Raw genomic sequence first — 24541 nt, 5'->3', positions numbered from 1 at the left:
ACTATGCTCCGGTACCTCTCCTGCCACTATGCTCCCGTACCTCTCCTGCCACTATGCTCCCGTACCTCTTCTGCCACTATGCTCGGGTACCTCTCCTGCCACTATGCTCGGGTACCTCTCCTGCCGCTATGCTCGGGTACCTCTCTGCCACTATGCTCGGGTACCTCTCCTGCCACTATGCTCGGGTACCTCTCCTGCCGCTATGCTCCGGTACCTCTCTGCCACTATGCTCCGGTACCTCTCCTGCCACTATGCTCCCGTACCTCTCCTGCCACTATGCTCGGGTACCTCTCCTGCCACTATGCTCGGGTACCTCTCCTGCCACTATGCTCCGGTACCTCTTGCACCGATTTGAACTCTTTGGATTTAGGAAACGATAGGAGTGTACTGCCAAGGACTGGTACATTGAAGGACTGGCCTATGGGCCACCGACAGAGAAGTCTGCTTCCCTCTTCGCCGGGAGCCTGCATGTGTAAAATGATTCTAAGCCTGGTACGCTTTTTTCTATTTCGCTCTAGAACCTGTTATTGAACGCTATCATCGCGGGCAAATTCCCGTTTCGCATTTCATTTTGGTAGGATGCATTATTTTCTCTCTTTTAAAAGATAAGCAGTGGGTTCACAATGATTACTGCACGGCATATGGTACTGTTGAGATCGGAGTCTTTGCCCCCAACACTACCTCCCTGAGAATGCGTGCACTGCTCCCCCCATGACTGGGGGTCACGTGCTGAAAGGATAGGTTTGGTGTCCAGTTTACAGTGTCACAGTAGATTTGGTTCCGAGGGCAGCAGGGATAAAAGGCCTTAAGCACCACGGTAAAGGGAAATGGCAGCGGTGTAGGAAAGTACTCACAGCTCTCCTCAGGTCCCACTGTCCAGCTTTGACTTACACCTTGTAGCTCACTCGGTTGCAAGCACTAGTCTTGATTCAAAGAAGTTTGTTATACAAGATCTTCAGATGAGATGGGATTGCCTGCAGGTCCTTCGAATCTGAATGCTGAAGCGCAGGACAGTCCGCAGCTCCTCACAAACTGAATGCCAAGGCCAGCCTACAGCTCCTCAAAAAGCAAGTTACATCTTCAATGAGGGCTCAGGACAGCCTACAGCTCCCCAAAAAATCAAGTTACTTCTAAAGTGAGTGCTCAGGGCCTACAGCTCCTCAAAATGCAAGTTACATCTTCAGTGAGTGCTCAGGGCCTACAGCTCCTCAAAACGCAAGTTACATCTTCAGTGAGTGCTCAGGGCCCACAGCTCCTCAAAACGCAAGTTACATTTTCAGTGAACGCCCAGGGCAGCCTACAGCTACTCACAACGCAAGTTACAACTTCAGTGAGGGCTTAGGGTGGCCTACAGCTCCTTAAAACGGAAGTGATATCTTCAGTGAGTGCTCAGACCAGCCCCCAGATCTTCAAAACGGAAGTTACATCTTCAGTGAGTGCCCAGGGTGGCCTACATCTCCTCAAAACGAAAGTTACATCATCAGTGAGTGCTCAGACCAGCCCCCAAATCCTCAAAATTTAAGTTACATCTTCAGTGAGTGCCCAGGGCAGCCTACAGCTCCTCAAAACGGAAGTTACATCTCCAGTGAGTGCTCAGGACCTACAGCTCCTCAAAACGCAAGTTACATCTTTAGTGAGTGCTCAGGGCCTACAGCTCCTCAAAATGCAAGTTACATATTCAGTGAGTGCCCAGGGCGACCTACAGCTCCTCAAAACGCAAGTTATATCTTCAGTGAGTGCTCAGGGCCTACAGCTCCTCAAAACGCAAGTTACATTTTCAGTGAGGGCTTAGGGTGGCCTACAGCTCCTTAAAACGGAAGTGATATCTTCAGTGAGTGCTCAGACCAGCCCCCAGATCTTCAAAACGGAAGTTACATCTTCAGTGAGTCTTCAAGGCAGCCTACAGCTCCTCAAAACGCAAGTTACATCTCCAGTGAGTGCCCAGGGCGGCCTACAGCTCCTCAAACGGAAGTTACATCTCCAGTGAGTGCTCAAGGCAGCCTACAGCTTCTCAAATCGCAAGTTACATCTTCAGTGAATGCTTAAGGCAGCCTGCAGCTCCTCATGACTCAAGTCATGTCTTCGGCGAGTGCTTAGAGCAGTCTGCAGCTCTTCTCGGCGCATGAAAGCATGCCACTCTTCAGACCCCGAATGCCCAGCTGCAGCTCCTCGGCTCCAGCCACGAGAGCCCGGGGCAGCCTGCAGCTCCTCCGCACACGGTCCCTCCCAGCTTCCACGCGTGACGGCCCCGGCGCGCGCTCTCTGCAGCCCCCGTGCAGCTGCGAGTGTCTCGAGCCCGCTGTCAAGCCGCAGATCTGCTCCCCGGGCTCATGTCGGGATTAGCGGAGCCCGTAGAGCCACTGCTGACACATTTTCTTTCAATCTTCTGCTGCAAAGTAAATCAAACCCCCCCGAGCGGAGTGGCGAGGGTCACGGGAGGGCGGCAGAGTTGCCGGATGCGCATCTGTGAGGCAATGTGGGTCATTCCGTTGGAAGGAGCGACGGACTGCAGCAGGTTAGGGCTGGAGGACGAGACCAACCGTCTGCGTGGCTGGATAAGGAGGGATGTTGTTGGTCAAAGCTGAGGTACACTGACGGAGCTGTTTGTAGGCCCAACACACGAATAGCAGGACATTTGCAGGCCAAGGTTCACACCGCTCGGGCAGACTAGGCCAGAATGTCACTATTGAACCTGGAGGGGGGGGGGGACAGCGGGTCAGAAGTGGGGTGCAATAGCAGAGCTGTGTGAGGGTCCCAGAATTGGACTAGCAGGGGCCCGCCAAGGTTAAAGGACACCCCTTAATTTTGAAATCCGCATTAACAAGCATTGGCAAAGCCAATAGGTCTCGACTATGCTTGAGCTGTTGGCTTTGTTAATATGTTTTAGCCATGTTGTAAACCGGCGTGGGTTCTGTTCAGCATGGCTAAAAGTTAGTGGTGTCAAGGAGAGTGGTATGGAGTGGAGTGTCGTAGAGTGGAGTGTTGAGAAATAGCATGCAGTGGCATGGAGTGGCATAGAATGGCATGGAGTTGAGTGGCGTATTGTTGTGGAGGGACGAGACTGTCGTAAAGCAGAAGGGTGTAGCATGAAGTAGAGTGTCGTAGAATTGAGTGGTGTAGAGTGGAGTAGAGTGTCGCAGAGTGGAGTGGCATAGAGTGGAGGTGCTGTGGTAGAATGGAACGGCGAAGAGTGGAGTAAAGTGTAGAGTGCCATAGATTGGAGTGTCGAAGAGTGGAGTACAGTGCCGTAGAGTGGCATAGAGTGGAGTAGTGGAGTGGAGTACTGTGTCGTAAAATAGAGTGGAATAAAGTAGCATGGAGTGGCACAGAGGTAGTTGCGTAGAATGTCAGAGTGGAGTAAAGTAATATAGTGGCACAGAGTGGAGTACAGTGTCATAGAGTGGAGTAGAGTTTAATGGAGTAGAGTGTAATAGAGTGGAGTATCATGGAGTGGAGTTGCGTACAGTGGAGTGTCTTAGAGTGGCCTAGAGTGAAGTGGGAAAAGTACAGAGTAGATTGGCATAGAGTGCAGTGGCATAGAGTGCGTTGGTTATGAGTAAAGTGGTGTAGAGAGCATTGGCATAGAGTGGTGTAGAGTAGAGTGGAGTCCGTCAGCATAGAGTGCAGTCGCATAGAGTGCAGTCTCACAGGGTGGAGTAGAGTAGCATAGGGTGCAGTGGCGTAGAGTAGATTGTTTCAGAGTAAAATGAAGTGGTGTAGAGCTGAGTGGTGTAGGGTAGAGAGCAGAGGTATGAAGTGCGGGACAGTGCAGTGGTGTAGAGGAGATTAGAGTGACGCAGAGTGCAGTGGCATAGAGTGGAATGAATCAGAGTAGAGTAGCGTAGTGTGCATTAAACGAAGAGTGCAGTAGAGTGGCGTATCTTTGGTGCAGAGCAGAGTGCAGCGGTGCACAGTAGAGAGGCGGAGAGTGCAGTCTTTCAGAGTAGTGTCATAGACTGCACTGGTGTGGTGTAGAGTGCATTGGCATAGATTGCAGTGGTGTAGAGAAGAGTGGTGCAGAGTAGAGTCGTGAAGAGAGCGATGGTGTAGAGTACAGTGGTGCAGGGTAGAACAGAGTGACGTAGAGTGCAGTGACATAGAGTGCAAGGGTGTAGAGTGGCATAGCATACAGTGGCGTAGAGTACAGAGTTGTAGAGTACAGTAGAGTGGCGTAGAGTGCAGTGGTGTAGGGTAGAACAGAGTGACGTAGAGTGCAGTGACATAGAGTGCAGGGTGTAGAGTGGCATAGCATGCAGTGGCGTAGAGTACAGAGTTGTAGAGTACAGTAGAGTGGGGTAGAGTGCAGTAGTGCTGAGTAATTGCATAGAGTGCAGTGGCATAGAGTTCATTGGTTTTGATTTAAGTGGTGTAGAGTGCAGAGGTTTAGACTACAGTGGTGTAGAGTAGAATGGTGCAAAGTGCAGTAGAGCAGCGTTGAGTGCAGTGGCTTACAGTGCAGTAATGCAGTGACGCAGAGTGCACTGGCACAGAGTAGATTGTTTCAGAGTACAGCGAAGTGGCGTGGAGTGGTGCAGGGTAGAGCGCAGTGGCATAGAGTAGTGGCGTAGAGTGCACTGGCATGGAGTGGTACAGAGCAGAGTGCATTGGCGTAGATGATAGTGGTACAGAGTGCAGTGTTGTCGAGTGGAGTTGCCTCGACTGGAGTGGTGTAGAGAGCAGTGGCAAAGAGTGCAGTGGTGCATAGTTGAGTAGATTGGCATAAAGAAGAGCGGTGCAGAGAAGAGAGACGTAGAGTGTAGTGGCATATAGCGCATTGGTGACGAGTGCAGTAGAGTAGCCCAGAGTACAGTGGCTCTGGCTTTCTCCGGCCATGCCCCTAAGTCTTAGATCTCTTTGCATCCATGAGGCTAGCTAACTTCTTCACCCAATGTTACTACTCCCAGAAAGTCTGCATATTTGCGGACTCTGAACCCTTCTTTTATATGTCGGAGAGTGCTGCTAACAGACATGGCACAAAGATAAACTCTGAAATTTGCGTTTGGGTTGAATCTCTGGTAAACCCGATCGATTATGTGTGACTTCACGATCCGTTGTTATTTCAAGTATCCCTGTTGGAGTTGCCTGCAAACGTTGTGAAGCCCTCTGGTGTCTCCTGGGGCCCTGTTTTCGTGAATTCACAACTTCTCAAATAAATAAATTAGACACCTCTGTCTCACAGGCGCGTCTACCCCTACAAGACTCGAGCGCCATGACTTTATTCATCGGGCTATCCAGTTGTGTAATGAGATCAGGGGTCGAAACGGGTGATAAAACCGAGAGGAGAAGGAATACGGGCGACTCCACAGAGGTTGGGGATAGACAGAGGTGTCGGCTGGGTTTATAGGTGAGTGCATGGAATGTCGGGGGCTGTGCAGGGAGGTGTGCAGAGGACTGCACGGAAGGGATGCAGATAGCTGAGCAGTGAGGTTAGTGGGGCCGGTGACTGTGCAGGTAGAGTACAGATGTTCGTGGTTCAGATGACTCCACGGAGGCTAAACGGGCGAGGTCACTCACAGGGAGGTGCACGGTGAGTGGGTAGGGAGAGCAGCCTCGCTACAGCCTCCCCCATACCTCTGCACTCCATCACCGACTCCCACCTCGGCTCCACCCCCTGCAATTTGTGGCCATCGCCGCTCGTGCCCTGATCAGGGGACCTTGGGGGATCCGGGCTGATTTCCCATCAGCTATCGATCCGTGCTTGCCTTAAAAGCTTCCACTCTGCAGACAGGAGGAAGAGTCGAGGGCGCGTCCCTGTGACGTCACGGCTCCCGCTCCCTATGTAATATCATGGCCACTCACGTGCCGGGAGGAGCACCCCTTCTCCAGACTCCTCTACTACCAAGGTGGAAACTAAGAGGTGTGTGAGGTCACCAGAAGCCCATTCCTGCAGCTCACCATAACCGCTTCCGGGTCAGAGGGGGGGTGAGGCGAGGACTCCGGTGGCACAGATGGCTCGGGGGCGCCACTCATATTAATACCGGATTTCCGGAAGCTCGGCCGTGTGTCGAGGCAGAGAATTAGAGTCACTTGCGACAAAAGCTTCCCCCGTCACTCTCTCTGGTGAGAGGGCGGGGAGGGACATGCAGGGGGCGTCAGCGCGGTCAGCGAACCGGGAGCCATCACTTTATTGTGCCCCTCACCATCACCCACACGCACCACAGGAAGGTGCTGGGTGACAGGCTACATGCCAGGGTTCAGCAGACGGCTGTTCAGTGGGGGTCAAGTTTTCTGTTAGGATTGTTTCCATTTCCCCCTTTGGTTCTTCCCTCTTGAACATGGCAAGCTGTTCCCAGAAGTTTGTATGTGCGATGAAACCACGGGAACTACTGTGGAAGGTCAATCTTTGACCTTGTAGAAGCCCCAGCGCTTCAGCCCAGGGGGCTCTCTCACCCTTAAGCTTTGTCCTCCTCGGTGAAGCTGTCATTGCCTTGATGTAGAAGCTTCTAGAACTGGAAGGTACACACCCCATCCGAGAGGGTGTCCCGGGACTCGCAGCCATCTTAGAGGATCCTGCGGCCATGATATTTCCAAAACTTATATCCCACGTGTTCCTGCATGGCAAGGCTGCCCTGTCCCATAGAGCAGAGACTCCACAGAGGTGGACGTAGAATTTAGATGAGCAACGGTGCCCAGTGACGGAGGGCGAAGCCCCCCTTGCATCCCCCTGCCCTCCAGCAGACATGCTTCACTGGGAGGTCTGACTTCAGATTGTGTACACATGCTGTGCTCATGGGGGCCCAACTGAAAGGAAAGCGTCGGCGCTCACAGCTCCAAGTTTTGGGAAGTGATTCGTGGGTAGTATTGCGCACTCCAGGACTGGACTGACCCTGACTGAATGTTACCTCTTCTGGACCCTTTCTCTTCTGTGCTAAGTATGTTTGTGATATTGTGTCAAATGCAGTCAGATAACGTGTAGACTCGAGGAATGCCGTTATATGCCCTCACTTTGCCACTGGATTCAAGCAAGCCTGGCTGAAGACGGCTGAAATGCCAGAAACCGGTCCTAGGAAGCTTGATTCCGGTCCAGGGAAGGCATGGCTTGGCAGTTCGGGCTGGACTGTTCCCATGAGGCACAGGGTCAGACTGAGTTGCATATGGCCATGTCTGAACTGGGGTGGCAGAGTGGGCTAAAGAACGGTGATGGATCAAACTCAGATTTGTTGACTGGGTGTGAGTGTTTGATTGGTTCTGATGCTCCGTCCATCACCACTCCCTTTTTGACCCACATTTTAGACAGGCTCCATAACTTCTCAGCCCTTAGGAGAAAAAAGTGACATTCACCAGCAACCCTTCCCATGTTCCAGATCCAGCAGTCCACGCAGGCGCGGTCTTCATTCACTACTAACAATGACTCACTTATTGAGAGATTGCTTTTCAGCTATTATCGTTTCCATTGTTTCCTTAAATACAATGAAACAAGGCCAGAAAGTCCTTAAACATTACTCATATCCTCTTATAGATGCCATTTAAAGTCCATACTATGTTTTTTTAAATTAATCTTTCAATTAGACAACTGTATTGTGCTAAACAACAATGCTCTAAAATAACACTGTAAGAGACACTTCACCATCATCTTTAGAAAAGTCTCAACATCTCCTTCCAGCTGCTGAGTGCCCGCAAGGCATCTCCTCTTGCCTTTCCTGAGCCAGCGCTCAAGGGCAGGCTTTATGCTTCTAACTGAGGGGACAGGCAGGATCAACACTACACTCCTACCAGGAGTGGCTCCTTTTAAGAGGAAAGGCTGTGGGCCATGGAAACTCAACTGCCCCAAGTATCAGCCTTTGACTGGTGATTCCAGGGTCCAAGAACACTGAGAGGCCCACTTTGCAATGAAAAAGGTGTATTGTGCTGCAATGTTTTCAGCTGCCATTGAAGCAGACTTTCAAGGCCCATATACAGAGGAATGTGACTCTGCAAGATATTGACACTACTCTGCTCCCCATATAACCATCTCCAAGCTGCCTTGCTAGTTATACACGTCGGATCTCTTTCAAAGAAGTACAGTAGCCCCGCGTACTCCGCCCAACATCAAGATATCTCATACCGCTGTAGAAGCAGTTCTAGATTCTAGCAGTTACTAACAGTGGCATGAGCCGTGAATCAAGAGTCGCCTATCAACGTTTAGAGACAGTATTAGTGACTGTGTAATGTAATATTCACATATTACTTGGTTCGAAACACAAGGCTTTGATGGTGGTACTCTTTTGTAGCACTAAGGCGGATTATCAACATGCATCTTCGAGTCAATTGTGGTGGGTTTTGAGGTCTCTTGCCCATATTGGAAATCAGGTGAAAATTGATTAAAGCTTGTTTTGCCTTAAATAATGTTAGGGGAAAGGTTTACTATAGAGCTGTGGTTGCCACCCCTGTCGCCTATTGGCATGAGAGACACAATTCCAACTAAATGGTATAGATGCAGACAGCCATCATATGATGCAAAAATAAAGGTTTTAATTGAAGTCTAAACTTCAAACAATCTTTTAGAGCCCTCATTTGATGAGGGAGTGACTTCCATAGGGAGGTGGCCACCGCCGAAAGGCATACTCGCAGTACCTAGGGATAACTAGAGTTTTTTCCACCAGCTGCCTCAGTCTGATGAGGAAGCAGTGAATTCGATTAGAAGAAAAGGCCTTAACAATGAAAAGCCGTTGAATCATGGCTGCCGCCTCAAAGTCTTTTCTAACTTTTATCCGCAGCGAGTGCATCCTACACAGGGCAGGAGACACAGGGTCTTTCCACCTCAAACACATACGTAGACCTGCTGATGCTATTTTGAGTCTTTGTAACTTGTCAAGTAGAAATTTAGGGCGGCCCAAAGAAATGTTAGAAAAATCTAGCCTTGACATTTTTATCGCCAGGATAGACTGAATTTGTTGAAGGAGGCTTTAAAAACTCAGATTTCCACTTGTGGTGAAAAAAATCAATGTCAGCACTTAAAATATTTGACTCTTGCTCGTCATGGGTCAGCGAAGCATAATTGTTGACTAGCAGGTTCTAATCTTTGTTTACATGAAAAAGAGAGGAATCCAAATCCTGGGACCACTGAGAAGCTGGACTTTAACCAGCAAGATATGTGCTAGGCAAGTATCCAAGATGAGTCCCGTATTACGATTAAACCTCTTTCAGGTCAGCATCACCGGACGGGTTCTCGCCGCAAAGATTAAGGTGTGGTTCCAGTACAGTCATAGTAGCACCAAGCTATATCAGCTGACTAGTGCAACATTTGCTGCCAACACATATCGGGAATCCCAAAGTTTTTTTCTGCCAAGTGTATTTTTGTATATTTTTGAAGTATTTATTCTCAATAAATAACCTAATACAATATTCTTCCAACTGACAAACCATCTCTGCAAGACTGCTAAGCAATCATAATTGTGCCTCCAATATATTTAAGCAGCTGGGCTGCAAACATGAATCAAATGTCCTTTTATGCTGCCTATCCTCAACGGTAGCTGGTATCAGGTTTACACAGCCTGGAAATCTACATACAAATTTAAAAAATCCTATTGCTTCATACTGTGGGGACCTTTGCGTTATACATGGGGGCAAAACCAGTTTCCAAAGTACTGAAGTCCTGAGATGGGCCTGATTTCCCAGGGGGTATTTTATTCTCCAGAATCAGGGAGATTAAGTCGTTCAACATACAGTAGAGAAAGTTTTTGTCTCTGCCATAATGTAGGAATGAATTTACACAATCCTGTGTTACCTCCTTGGTCCATTCTTATGCACCACCACCAGGAACTGGGAGTGTGCATTCACAGAATATAGCATGCTACAACGCATGCTTTTACATCGTATTCCATTACAACGCGGTCGTTACAACGACCGCGTTGTCATAACGCGATACCTTTACAATGCAAGTCAATAGATCGACTTGCACTAGATGGCGCTCCAACCTTAGGAATAGTATAATTTACTATTCCAACTCCACCCTGCACAAGAGTAGGGCAGGTGTTGGATAGTAAATCATACTATTACTTAGGTTGAAGCACCATCTAGAGCAAGTCCATCTAATGACTTGCGATGTAAAGGCATCGCGTTGTAACAACGCGGTCGTTGTAGCGACCGCGTTGTAAAGGTAAGGTAATGTAACACCCACGTTGTAAAGGTTGTTTCCCGCATTCACAACTGTTTCTGGCAAAATGGAATCAAGTGATGTGCAGTGTTAGGAATTTCACCACTTTTGGTGTGGTCCCCGGCTTGTTCCATCTGACTGGACTACTGTTTTTTTGACTCTGCACATTGAGAATTGACTGACCGGGCTCTCTCTGCCTTTAGAGCATAAAGAAAGATGAAAGATTCGTCATAGGAGTGCTTGTGGTTGCCCGTTAATGCAGTGTATTCCGTTTCTCAGCTGCAGGAGTGCAACTTGCCTATCTTTTGCACTGACAAAAACCAGGGCTCTGAAGGGTAGCCTATATATGGTCATGAACACGCCTGCAGAAGTTCTGGTTTGGGCATTAAGCACCATCTATCAAAGGTCCTGAACACCAAACCGGTCCCCAATGCCTGGGTAATATGATGGGAACTTGTGGGAGATCAGACGCTACCAAAATATATCCTGTTGCTTAGCAATATTGCATTGACATTGGCCCGTAGAAGAGTAGTCCAACAGTGGGGTAGCGCAACACCACCAGTGGTACAGCAATGGATGAGTAATATGGACTGGTGTATGTTGGCTGATAAAACAGTATACCAGGCTTATGGCTGCCGTCAGGAGCCTGAGAAGGCCTGGGGTCCATGGAGAGACTTCAGGGACAATGACTGACCTACCAGAGATGGTCAGTAAAGGCTTAGGCTATCTGTGTGCCTGAACCCCCTTCACCCCTACTCGGTTGAACATTTGCTTGGACAAATTCCATTATGGTCCAACTTCTGGCTATAGCTGGCCGAATATGCCTGCTTGAGCTTTACTACTGAAATCAAAGAACATGTTTGTCAATTGGAAATGTGAGCACTCCTGGGTCGCCAGGGTGGGGGGTTGCAGTTGAATGTTCTTATCCCAAACGGATAATAATAAAAATAAAAAAATGAACTTGGTCTATACTTAGCACAAAAAGCAATGGTTAATCCACAAAGTTCCTCTAGCTGGGCATATTCCAGAGTCTCAGGGATACTGCATGACTTCACTTTCTCAAGCTCAAACCAACTATAAGCATCAAATGTGGGTCTGATTATTGTCAAAATCCCAGACAACTATTATTTTAGAGCACATTTAGCCATGAAATAATTCTAGACAGATTGTTGTGTCTGAATTTGCACCATATCCTGCACTTCATTCTATAAACAAATGGCACGCAGGAAGACACACTAGTGGCGGATGAAAAGGAACCTGCATGAGTGAGACAGGCAGGAAGTGTACGGTTCTGGAAGAAAGATGCAGGATGTGGAATGAAGGCCAGGCAGCCTGAGATTCATCAACCCTGGCACTCTGGAGCGCTGGCAGCAGGCTCCTAAGAAGCACTTTGGGCCACCACTGTTAATGTTTTAACCAATTAAGCACTCTCTAGGCCTGTGGCTCAAGAACACATCCGACTAACATCTTCACCAGGTAGTCTGTGAAAACCCGGCCTCCAAAATAACTCCCATATAACAGACACAAGGAAGAGACCAAAGCCAGTGACATTCCTAAACCATGAAAAGAACAAGCATTAGCATAGCCAATAGGTCTCGCCTTTGGGACCTTATAAGTGTTTAGCCATGCAACAGTTCCATAACTAAATACTTATAAGGACCCAAAAGCGAGACCTATTGGCTATGCAAAGCGGACGTGCGGCCGCGAAGGTGAAAGTGAAAGTAATTGCGATCACGATCAAACATCAAAGCGGCCGTGCGGCCGTGAAAGTGAAAGTAATCGCGGTAAAGAGTGCGCACATGCACTGTAGCTCTAGGCAGGCCTGGTAGCACTTTTTGGAGTCCTCTCAATAAGTCTCGCCAGACCAGCGCATGCGCTGGGTCAGGCGAGACCTAAAAACTATTTTTTACACTCTCTTATTTTCACCAAGGGTCAATGTTCTGCCCTTCTCTAAAAAATTAGACATACCAGTCATGCGTTCATTCATCATTTGCTCCCAAATACACATCAACAGTCCGCGTCACTGCAACACTCACCAAAACCAGCTAAGCAGCCAGGCACTTCAATATGCAGCTAATGGGAGGTGGCAGTCTGTTTTCTGCATGAGTTTAATATGGCTCCATGACATGGGAGAGCATCCCCAGGCACTTTGTCAACCAGTGCATTCACAGAAGGGGCATGTGGCCCACTGTGTGTTGATGAGTTCAAACCCTTTTGGACCATTCGGCGTTCAATCTCCAGAGGTAGATATAATGAGCACCACTGAGCTGGGTAACAATAAGCATCTGCTAGCACCGCCAAGAAGCTGCGTTGTAACTGGACAAGCACTTTACAGAACACATTGCTAGGCAATAATGAAGGCGGATCATTGGGGTTGTAATGAGTTTAGTTATCACTGGGGTGACCAGGTGTCCTGGATTTGTCGGGACATTCCTAGTTTTTCACGAGCTGTCCCTGCAGATTTTGGCAATTTTCATTGAGGATCGACTGCAAACAGTGGAGGGATGTTTTTATGTGTTACACAGCAGAACTAGTTAGCAGCTCTTGTTAGAAAGCAATTTAAATAACATGTTTAAAAACAGACTGTGTCTTTATTCCCTTACTGCCTCGTCTGTGTTTCTATATTGATGAGCGCAGTCATTTTGTGCGTCTCGGATGATGTTGAATTGAGTGATTACTGTGTTTTATTGGATGAATTAATTTTGTTAAACATGTGGTTTTATTTGTACTTTTATGGCTGTTTTGTTTTAATAACCGAATAAAGTTACAATTGAATTGAATTGAGTCCTTTTTTTATTTTTGAGAAATGTCCCGGTTTTTGGCTTTCCAAATCTATTCACCCTAATTATCACCCTAGCTTAGGGCTCGGCTTCATACTGTTCAGAAGCCTGCGAGATTCTCAATGAACCCTACTATTTCCACTCAAGCTCGCCTTCAACGCCCCTTCATTTACTGGACAATACAAATGTTTTCTCTCACTTTGACCGTACAGTCATACTAGGTTCAGGCTTACCACACACATATCTGTTCCATTCTTTATCACCAGCTAAGCACTCATCCATCACATATCCAATCATCCATTTCCCTCTCATTTCACACTGTGTGCCTCTCAGCACACAACACACCTCTGACCTCTGAATGACCTTCACCACCACACATTATCTACAACTAGTACATACACCCCTATAAATAAATGCTGCCCACCCTTTTACACTTAAAACAGCAAGAATTCCCTAACGTCACCCGAATGCAAAATGGTTGCCAAGCTGCAGTTTGACTGCGGCATTTTGTATTTTTAGTGGTATCGTTAATAAATACATGCATTCCCCGCCATATAGGCATGGTCATTTTTAATGGGCCGGGCCAACTGAATTATTTTATTCTGCGGCTTCAGCATTTTCACCATAATTATGGATTTACGGCACTTGCCACTTAATCCGTCCGCTGCATAAAATACAGCTTACAAAAATATGTCATTTTATAGCGCTTTCAGAGGCCGCCTCTGATGTTGGTACTAGTGAGGAAGAGTTCTAAGCAATATTCATTTTTATTAAAGTGACAAAATAGTAAAATAATACTGCCACGAAATGCGACAAATTATTCTGCATAATTTGCCTTTCCGTATCTCATCATTTAGTCGACCCTGTCACATAATTTGGTCCTCCTTTGCCGCATAATTTCAGTGACCCTGGTAATGGGTAAAGTGCAGCAGGTTTTCTCTGGGAAGTAATCTTTTCAGCTGGGATACTAAAACCTTTGGTTGGTGGCAGCTGTTTGATGCATAGGATGTTAGTCTTACGTATTATGAACTGTAACGAAGGGACAGCAGTCTCCACAGCTCAATTTAAATGAAAATCCGAGGGGCCCTTCAACCCAGGTCAGGTATTCCTTTTGCAGGGAGAAGTAAAAAGGTCTGTGGCATGAAGGAGCAAGCAACCTGGTTAATTAAATGTGGAATCGTTAGAGAACTTGACTTTGAGCGAGGTGGGCCTGCTTGGATGAAGATTGTTTAGAAATAAGGTATCAATGACCATACCTATTGCCACCCCCTCTCTGATCAGAACCAGTTTTGCATTGCTAAACCCCACTGCAGTAAAAAGCGCACCCGCACAGTCATTACAACAGAGGGCCCGATTCCAATCTCGCTAGTTAAGCCCTCTGTACGGCTTGGATCCGTAGGGCTTTACGAGCGATGTGTGCAACTGGAGTCCGAACAAGCGAGTAAGATGCATTCTTATGCTTACAGACTCGGTTCGCTCAGACTCCCATCAAACTCTATGGAAGCCTGGATACTGGACGTGTGCACAGACTCCCATAGCAAAAAGGGGTGGGTGGGGAAAAGCGTACACCCTGTGGCGGGCACTCCATGGTGCCCACCACACTGTGCATGCATGGGAAGGGGAGACCAATGGGTACCCCCATGGGTCTGAATCGGAGGGCTCCAGGTGATGGTGGGCCTGCTACGGGCCCCAAAAGAATAATTCCGGCAGCCATTTCTCTCCGGACATACCAAACCGTGAAGGCTGTCCGTATCGTGCATCGTACTTGCTCGCTCAGAAACAGAGTCCATAGAGCTGTACAAAGTGTCTGTGTACGAGTCATATGGACTGGATCGGGTTGGGAGACAATTCGCTCGACGCGTATGCAAACTTCGCATCTTGGTAGTTCGGACCAGTGTACGAATTGGTTGGGAAAAACGGCTATGAATCGGATCCAATTCGTATGCCTTCCGAGCGAGATCGCAATCGACCTTAGAGTGTTGAAACCTGACAGGCATTGCTAACAAACTTTCCATAAGCTTCCCAGATTGAAGTCCTCTGATACCCATTCTCCCTCTCGCACTACCTCCTGTACAGCCTAGAGGCAAGATGGATCGTTTGCACCTAAATGTCTAGTTGCCTCCTCCTCTATCCCGACTCTTGGACTGCACATAAGCATCAGCAGTTTGTAAGCAGGGTGACAGAGTGACCATGAATTATAAGGAATAAAATACCTTCTTCTATAAGGTCACAGAAATTCTCAGTGACTTGCAATCTCCTTAGGATTTACAGCGCATGGTATTGTATCCGACATGTATTGTGCACAACCAGGTTCCATTGCTGTAAAAGGCGGGGTTTGTTCTGTGCATGAGCAGTCTTGATGTTTTGTATCCCAGGCTGGCACTGTTCAGTATTGGCTTGTGTACAACAAGCCCAGAGGCTGAAACTATCCTGTATTGTGCACACTGTGGTATAATGGCAATCTGAGGTTTGTAACATTCTGTATTACACACACACTGGTGTTATTATACACTAAGCTGGGATCATCCTGTAATGCAAACACACACTGGTATCGTAATACCTGACGCGGGTATCATGCTGAGTTACACACACACACTGGTATTATTATACCTGAGGCTGGTATCATCCTGTGCTGCACACACACTGGTGTTATTATACCTGAATTTGGTATCATCCTGTGTTGCACACACATTGGTATTGTTATACCTGAGGCTGGTATCATCCTGTATTGCACACACACTGGTATTATTATACCTGAGGCTGGTATCATCCTGTGCTGCACACACACTGGTGTTATTATACCTGAGGCTGGTATCATCCTGTGCTGCACACACACTGGTGTTATTATACCTGAATTTGGTATCATCCTGTGTTGCACACACATTGGTATTGTTATACCTGAGGCTGGTATCATCCTGTATTGCACACACACTGGTATTATTATACCTGAGGCTGGTATCATCCTGTGCTGCACACACACTGGTGTTATTATATCTGAGGCTGGTATCATCCTGTGCTGCACACACACTGGTGTTATTATACCCGAGGCTGATATTGTTCTGTATAGCCCACACGCTGCTATTATTATACCTGAGCCTGGTATCATGTTGTGTTGCACACATACTGGTATTATTATACCTGAGGCTGGAATCATGTTGTGTTGCACACACACATGTATTATTATACCTGAGGCTAGTATCATTCTGTGTTGCACACACACTTGTATTATTTTACCTGAGGCCAATATCATCCTGTGATGCACACACACTGGTGTTATTATACCTGAGGCTGATATTGTTCTGTATAGCCCACACACTGCTATTATTATGCCTGAGGCTAGTATCATGTTGTGTTGCACACATACTGGTATTATTATACCTGAGGCTGGAATCATGTTGTGTTGCACACACACTTGTATTATTATACCTGAGGCTGGAATCATGTTGTGTTGCACACACACTTGTATTATTATACCTGAGGCTGGAATCATGTTGTGTTGCACAAACACTTGTATTATTATACCTGAGGCTGGTATCATCCTGTGTTGCACACACACTTGTATTATTATACCTGAGACTGGTATCATCCTGTGTTGCACACACACTTGTATTATTTTACCTGAGGCTGGTATCATCCTGTGTTGCACACACACTGGTGTTGTTATACCTGAGGCTGATATTGTTCTGTATAGCCCACACACTGCTATTATTATGCCTGATGCTAGTATCATGTTGTGTTGCACACACACTTGTATTAATATACCTTAGGCTGGTATCATCCTGTGTTGCACACACACTGGTTTTATTATACCTGAGGCTTATATCGGTCTATATAGCCCACACACTGGTATTATTATACCTGAGGCTGGTATCATCCTGTATTGCACACACACTGGTATTATTATACCTGAGGCTGGTATCATCCTGCATTGCACACACACTGGTATTATTATACCTGAGGCTGGTATCATCCTGTTTTGCACACACACTGGTATTATTATACCTGAGGCTGATATCGGTCTATATAGCCCACACACTGGTATTATTATACCTGAGGCTGGTATCATCCTGTATTGCACACACACTGGTATTTTTATACCTGAGGCTGGTATCATCCTGTATTGCACACACACTGGTATTATTATACCTGAGGCTGGTATCATCCTGTTTTGCACACACACTGGTATTATTATACCTGAGGCTGATATCGGTCTATATAGCCCACACACTGGTATTATTATACCTGAGGCTGGTATCATCCTGTGTTGCACACACACGTGTATTATTATACCTGAGGCTGGTATCATCCTCTTTTGCACATACACTGGTATTATTATACCTGAGGCTGGTATCATCCTGTGTTTCACACACACTTGTATTATTATACCTGAGGCTGGCATTATGTTGTGATGCACACACACTGGTGTTATTATACCTGAGGCTGGTATCATCCTGTGCTGCACACACACTGGTGTTATTATACCTGAGGCTGATATTGTTCTGTATAGCCCACACACTGCTATTATTATGCCTGATGCTAGTATCATGTTGTGTTGCACACACACTTGTATCAATATACCTTAGGCTGGTATCATCCTGTGTTGCACACACACTGGTTTTATTATACCTGAGGCTTATATCGGTCTGTATAGCCCACACACTGGTATTATTATACCTGAGGCTGGTATCATCCTGTATTGCACACACACTGGTATTATTATACCTGAGGCTGGTATCATCCTGTTTTGCACACACACTGGTATTATTATACCTGAGGCTGATATCGGTCTATATAGCCCACACACTGGTATTATTATACCTGAGGCTGGTATCATCCTGTGTTGCACACACACGTGTATTATTATACCTGAGGCTGGTATCATCCTCTATTGCACACACACTGGTATTATTATACCTGAGGCTGGTATCATCCTGTAATGCACACACACTGGTATTATTATACCTGAGACTGGTATCATCCTGTGTTTCACACACACTTGTATTATTATACCTGAGGCTGGCATTATGTTGTGATGCACACACACTTGTATTATTATACCTGAGGCTGGTATCATCCTGTGTTGCACACACACGTGTATTATTATACCTGAGGCTGGTATCATCCTCTGTTGCACACACACTGGTATTATTATACCTGAGGCTGGTATCATCCTGTAATGCACACACACTGGTATTATTATACCTGAGACTGGTATCATCCTGTGTTTCACACACACTTGTATTATTATACCTGAGGCTGGCATTATGTTGTGATGCACATACACTGGTGTTATTATACCTGAGACTGATATCGTTATGTATAGCCCACATGCTGGTATTATTGTGCCACAGGCTGGTTTCATCTTGTATTGCCCACACCCTGGTGTTATTGAATTCTAATACCGGCCTTGTTCTATTTATGTACCCCCAGACAGTTCTGTGCCCTCGAGGTGGGTCACTTGTTACATCAGCATCAAGCTATACTGTGCATACCCTGCTGTCTACCGCCGGCATGGTGACCGCTGCGGATCGTGTACCCCTAGGCTGGGGTCAACTTGTAAGTGGTGCACACCCCACTATTATTGTACTCCAGGTCTAGGTTCATCGTATTCTGTACATAGTAAGGGCACCCCGAAGCTGTCTTTAGTATTGTGCACACCCTGGCATTATTGTACCCTAGGGAAGCCGTCTTCCTGTATTGTGCACAGCCAGCCAGGTTTCATTCCACCCCGAGGCCAGCACCATGCTCTATTTTGCGCACCCCGGTATTACTGCACCCCGAAGCTGGCATCACCTCGGACTGTGCACACCCCGCTGCTCGCCTTCCACGCCCGCTGCTTTGTGTATGGGCCACACCGGCAGTAACACACGCGCCCTCCCCTGTGGCACGCTTCCATCTGCGGTCTTTCTGTGAAGGGGAAGGATGGGTGGATTCCCAGGCAGACAGACCCTGCCGCTCCCGGGAGTCTTGTCCCCGCCCTGCGTCCGCCAGCCCCTGGCACTGGGGCGCAGGGCGGCCCCGGACATGGATGCTCGCGGTGAGATACAAAGACGCGGACCGCGAGAGCAGGGAGCGGCCAAGCCTTGTGATCCGGGGGTCGCGGAGGGGCTAGAAGCGGGTGCACACACACCTACAACAGTAGGGAGGGTGCGGGGCACGGGGTGGGGCAGGGAGGGGCGCTGCGTCCTTACCTGTAGCCGCCTGCGTCTGATGATACCCGAATCATCCATGGCACACGGCAGCGATGAGGTGAGGCGGAGAGAGCCCCCGGCGAGCGGCTCTGAGAGCAGGGAGGAGGGGGAGGGAGGGGCGGATGATACAGAGGGGAGGAGGAGAGGAAGATACAGACAGATGGAGGGATACAGAGAGGGAGCTAAAGCGAGGGCGCTTTAGCGAAAATAGAGGGAGATGCAGACAGATGGAGCGACACCGAGAGCGAGGAGAGGAGGAAAAGAAAGACAGATGAGTGATACAGAGAGGGAACTAAAGCGAGGGAGTTGTAGAGGTAAAAGAGAAAGATGTAAACAGACAGAGAGCTAGAAAGATGGAGCTAAAGATGGGAGAAAAGGAGATAGAGAGAGCCGGAGAAAAGCAGGTAGAGAAAGAAGGAAAGGGAGAAAATATACAGACAGATGAAGAGATACACAGAGGGAACTAAAAGGAGGGAGTTGTAGAAGTGAAAAGAAAGATGTAAACAGACGGAGAGCTAGAAAGATGGAGCTAAAGATGTGAGAAAAGGAGATAGAGAGGGAGCCTTGGAGAAGCAGGGCGAGAAAGAACGGGGGGAAGAAAGATACAGATGAAGAGATACTAAGGGAACTAATCACTGGAGCTTCAGAGCGCAGACAGGAAGGTACAGCTGAGCTGAGCGATTCTAAAAAGGAGCTAAAGAGAGACTTCAATGATGAGGAGATCAAGCTGCGTCGAGATAAAGAGATACAGAGAGAGGGAGAAGATAACATGAGATAGAGAAACAAAGAGTTTGAGGTACAACCGGTGTAAGTACATAGAACAACATGTAGAGAAAGGGGGGCGGGATATACTGGGACAAGGATACACAGAGTGGGAGATGGTCATGGATAAAGGAGAGGGAGATGGAGAAAAGAAGGCGCGAGAGATATGGGCAGTCGTAGATATGACGAGGGCCACACAGCAATAGAGACAAGCAGAGATGCGGGCAGATGTGAAGATACAAAAGAGCTGGGATAAAGAGACATAAAGAGAGATACAGTGATGCCGACACCGAAAGGGGCACACAGGGAGAGGGTGGCACAGAGAGGTGGACAACAGAACGGGAACGAGTAGGTGACACAGCAAGAGGCGGAGAGCAAGGACCGGACAGGCTTTCCCTAGATTTTTGAAGTTTATTCACCACTTGGCTACATCATATGAAAACCTGTTTTTCCTGCTCGAAAGAAGTCTGCGTACACGATCAGAAAGCTGGGCCTTTGAAGCCTGCTTGCCTCTCCTGGGCAGCTTGGTCGAGTAGTCAAGCCCGAACTCCTGGTACTTAATGTGACGTTTGAGCTACTTATAATAGAATCACATAGTTCACGAAGAACAATGTGCAGTCAAGTCCTCGCTTTAAAAAGATAATGATAATGCTATAAATCACAGGGTAAAGTACGGTAATATCAGGAAAACAGAGACAATTTGAAGTTTCTGCTCCTCAACGTTCTCGTGATATCAAAGGAACAGCTTCAAGGTCAGGGGCCTGTCCCACGAGCTGCTCCACGGTTCCCTCAGCCAAACCTCTCTCTTAGATGACAATAATGTGCCGATGTTAGCCTATGACAGTTCAGCACCCTGGTGAGCTCCGGAGCTGCCTTTGAGGCTAGCACAGTTTACAGCGGCTGTGTATGGGCAGCAGTGGGGGGCGCAGACGTCTGGCTCCACAAGAAGGCAGTTCTGATGGCCCAGTCCTCGGGACGGTTCTTCACAGCGCCCACACAGCTGTAGTTTAGTGCTTCTTGTCAGGGCTGCTGCTGAAAAGAGCAAACATCCCAACGTTGATATTACATCAGAATAAAGGTATTGGGTCCCTGATTGCGACAGTCAAATATTTTTCCCTCTGTCTTGCTCGCCACCCCAGGGACCTCGGTTCACTTAGTAACTTGTAGTTTGAGTCAAGGAGACTCACAAAGTACCAGGTGCAACGTCTGGGGATTTACTGTCGAAGACTAAAATTGCTCTCCCCCAGGGTACTGGGGCACTGAGCTAGGCCGCGAAAAGAGTTAGGGCAAGCAAGCAACCAAGATCAGAGCCCAGATCCCTGGCGTTTGCACACATATGAACCATAAATAAATGTGATCGCTGGGACTGGAGAGCATTGTTAATCTTACGGGGGGAGATTCATTTCGAACTCAGTGGTGACTTTATGACGTTACTTTTGAAAAATGTACAAGCCAGACAGACCTTGGTAATTGTATTTTCTCTTGCAAAAGGAGTGAATGCGTGAGTTAGTGGACTGTCCAATCAGAGGGTGTGAAAGCGCAGTCATGTGAAAACCGTCTTCAGAGACAGGGGCTCATCGTCCATGGCCCCTGAATTCCCAGTGCTTTGTTTCTAGTAAAGAACACTTCCATCCTCCTGCATCGAATGGCCCAACCAGTGCTTAATTTGTGATCATAGCTGCAAGTGGTGCAGTGCTTAATTTGTAAACAATTAAGTGCCAGGGCTGTAGTCAGGAGGCCACTGCAGCTTGCACCACACATTGCCCCTACCATGCTGCCAAGGATAGTAACAACACAACTACTAATCGTCACACTCCTACTTGTGTGATAGCCCCAAAGCTATAAGAAGGGCTTAAGTGGCAATAATTAACTGTTGTTGTGGTCATCTCTAAATTAGTCTGACAGCGCCACCTTGTGGCACACTGTCACAAGTACCAGTGTTGACAATTAAGTGCCGGTGGCGAGCACCAGAAACCATCGGCTTAAATTAAGCACTAAAGTGCTGGCCACCTGCACTTGTTTGGGACTCTGGCTTAATTTTAATCACCAGGTTGTGACCCGTGGCAAGAGTGAGCAGGGGAAAGAGAAAGGTGGATGAAGGTTAAAAGTGACCCTAGAGGCAGCCTGAAGAAGTGAACAGCCTTGCTGCAGACCCCCCCCCCTGCTTTGACTAAACACGTCATTGAGCTCACAAGTCTATGCTACCCCCTGTTGTGGAGTACAGACACTATGATGTTGCCGGACTCCAGCCCCCTTGTTGCAGAGGAGCGCGTCACGGACTCCTTGGCGCTGAATTTTCAGCTGCATTCGAAAGCACACCGATTTTCATAGCCTCCCATGTTTCTTGTGACCCATTTTTACCAGCTGTACCTTGCCTGTTCAGGATCATAACATAAAGACAGAGAAACTTGAGACTTATGTGCCTGGAAGCAGAGGTCAGCCCGGGACCAGGGTTCAATTCCCGGCTCGGCTGGGTCTTGAGTCCATAAATTGTCCATGGACTTGATAATTCTCGCTCCAGTGCATACTCGATTCATGGGTTCACACTCTGCGACTCTGGGCAATAGCTTGCTTAATCTCCACAATGGCCCCTCGCGGCGGGATGCTTGGCTTTCACCTTGTGGATGCCCTGCTGGGTTATCTCACAGGGGAATACCAGGACGGGTTCCCTAAGCAAGCGCTTAGAGACCGGTTGGTGATTTGCGCTATATAAATATCTGCTCATTTACATTTACATTTACAGTGTGAGCTGTTAATTAAAAAAAAAAAAATTTATTTATAGGATTTTAGAAAGAGAAGGGGGCCGTGTTCCCAGGGTGGTTGCAGCATGAGAGAAAAGAAAAGGGAGAACAAAGAGAAAGACAATCTCACATTGGCAACATGAGCAGCATACAATGTCTCCCGGTACAGTTACAAGAAAGGAACGTGGGAAGATCAAGTGGGCAGATCGTTGTTACTCAAAGTTATACAATCAGATACACATCTTAGTGACTCGTCTTCATCCCCCTCAGACACGCTGTCTGACAGCAGAAGCCCCCCTATTCAGGCTCATTGTAAGGTATCCGGCATGGTGGTAGTTGGGTTCACCCTGGCCCTGTCCCCATTGACGTAGGTCTTGAATGGCAGTCAAGTTCTCTCAAACGTACACATCCTGTCCATAATTATCATATATGGCATATATGTTCTACACCTTAGACCACCATAATGAAGGACTTGGTGGGAGACCGCTCTTCCAGGTGTGGGCTATGGTTAGTCTTGCCACTAAAAGGAAAAAGGTGAGCAGTTGGCCCCCAGGTGTGGTGTTTGGATAAACTGAGTCCTCACCAGCTTCTCCCAACAAGAGCACCAGAGGGTCCATTGGCGGGGCCACGGACAGGTCCGGTGGATCAAGAGAAGCACCTCCGACCAGAAGCGTTTGACATGCATACGGTGCCACCACACAAGTAACTAGGCTTCGTAGGCCCTCCAGCAGAGACCCGAAGTTCCAACCATGGTATGAAGTTGAACTGGGGTGAAACACAATCTTGGGAGGATTTTGTAGGAATTGGCCTTATGTTGTAAACAGATAGAAGTCCTGACCGAACACGACCAGAGCTACTATCAGATGTCATCAGCAATATTGATAGGTAAACCTTGTTCCAATCGGGACTGGGTAGGGTGATGCAGTGGCTCGGAAAGGCCACATAAGACTGAAAAAACGCGAGCGATGCCTTTCTTAGTAGAACATTGCAAGGTTGGGAGCTCCATTGAAGACAATGGAGTGCTCTGGGCTTCTAATGACTGGCAGACGCCCGTAACGACAACATTCTAATGTTTGTTCACAGCAACAGCTGTGAAGGATTTCAACTACCTCAGGATCTGTGAGGCCTTTGTCTTTCAAATGAGAACATTATGCCCTCTAAGAGCAGAATATTCTAACAGCCTTAGAGTTCTCCATAGCGGGCTCCACCAGCCATTAAAGGCCTGCTCCCTTGTTAAAGGTTTTAACGCTGGAGCGGACCTTTAATAGTCAGTGTAGCAGGGGTGGCTCCTCCAATAAGTCAGAGGAGAGTTGCCCCCCATGCCAGCGCCCTCAAATATGTGAAAACGAAAACAGGTTTCAAACCTGTTTTATTATCATTTTATTTTTCTTCTACATGACTATGTGCCGAGTCTTGGGTGCGGGACGGGGGGGTGACAGTACTGGAGGGGAAGTGGTGGGCACTGTTATCAGTGCACAAAACGGTTTGGCTGTCTGTCTCAGGACAGCCAAACCATCATGCACACTAAAGCTCTCTCCAACCTGACCTGCATTGCCGGGTTGGAGAGAGCAGTCACAGGCTCCCAGTTTGTCTGGGAGCACAAATTAATGGCGCTCAGACCAATACTAAAGCTGCTTTTATGCATGAGAGCAGCTTCAGGATTGGTCATAGGGCAGTCTGAGAGCCTGTGCCTGCCTGCAGTGGAGAGGTGAAGAGAGCAATGCTGGAAGGCGGCAGGTAAATTCTTTTTTTTATTCTTTTTCTTTCTCCGTCATCCACCCCCCTGAGCTTTCCCCGCCAGTCTCTTTCCCCTGACACGAGCCACTCCTGCGGTAGAGGCCACTACATCAGGCTGTACGGTTATAGTGGAACATTGGGCAAAGAGTTGTTTCAGAGACATTTTGGCTCTACTACCTTTATCCTTCACCATTTGGTGTGTTCGGCCACTGTAGGAGTTGATTGAGACAAAGTCATCTGCAGTGGTCAGATGGA

The 24541-nt window shown here is 47.7% G+C and overlaps 1 protein-coding gene across 1 annotated transcript in view; it reads right to left on the bottom strand.

The window, feature by feature from the left end:
* MAST1 (microtubule associated serine/threonine kinase 1) overlaps positions 1–19114 on the bottom strand; it is a 492671-nt gene extending 473557 nt beyond the window's left edge. Inside the window, exon 1 of the mRNA XM_085654477.1 lies at positions 19047–19114. Within this exon, the coding sequence (XP_085510603.1) occupies positions 19047–19085 (39 nt within the window). The 5' untranslated portion in view covers positions 19086–19114. The remainder of the gene's footprint in view (positions 1–19046) is intronic.
* Between the last annotated feature and the right edge of the window lie 5427 nt (positions 19115–24541).

This window comes from Triturus cristatus, chromosome 4_1, assembly GCF_964204655.1.
Source record: "Triturus cristatus chromosome 4_1, aTriCri1.1, whole genome shotgun sequence".
Taxonomy (NCBI): Eukaryota; Metazoa; Chordata; class Amphibia; order Caudata; family Salamandridae; genus Triturus; species Triturus cristatus.
The sequence above is the reverse complement of the archived record's forward strand: the minus strand, read 5'-3'. Positions and strand labels throughout refer to the sequence as shown.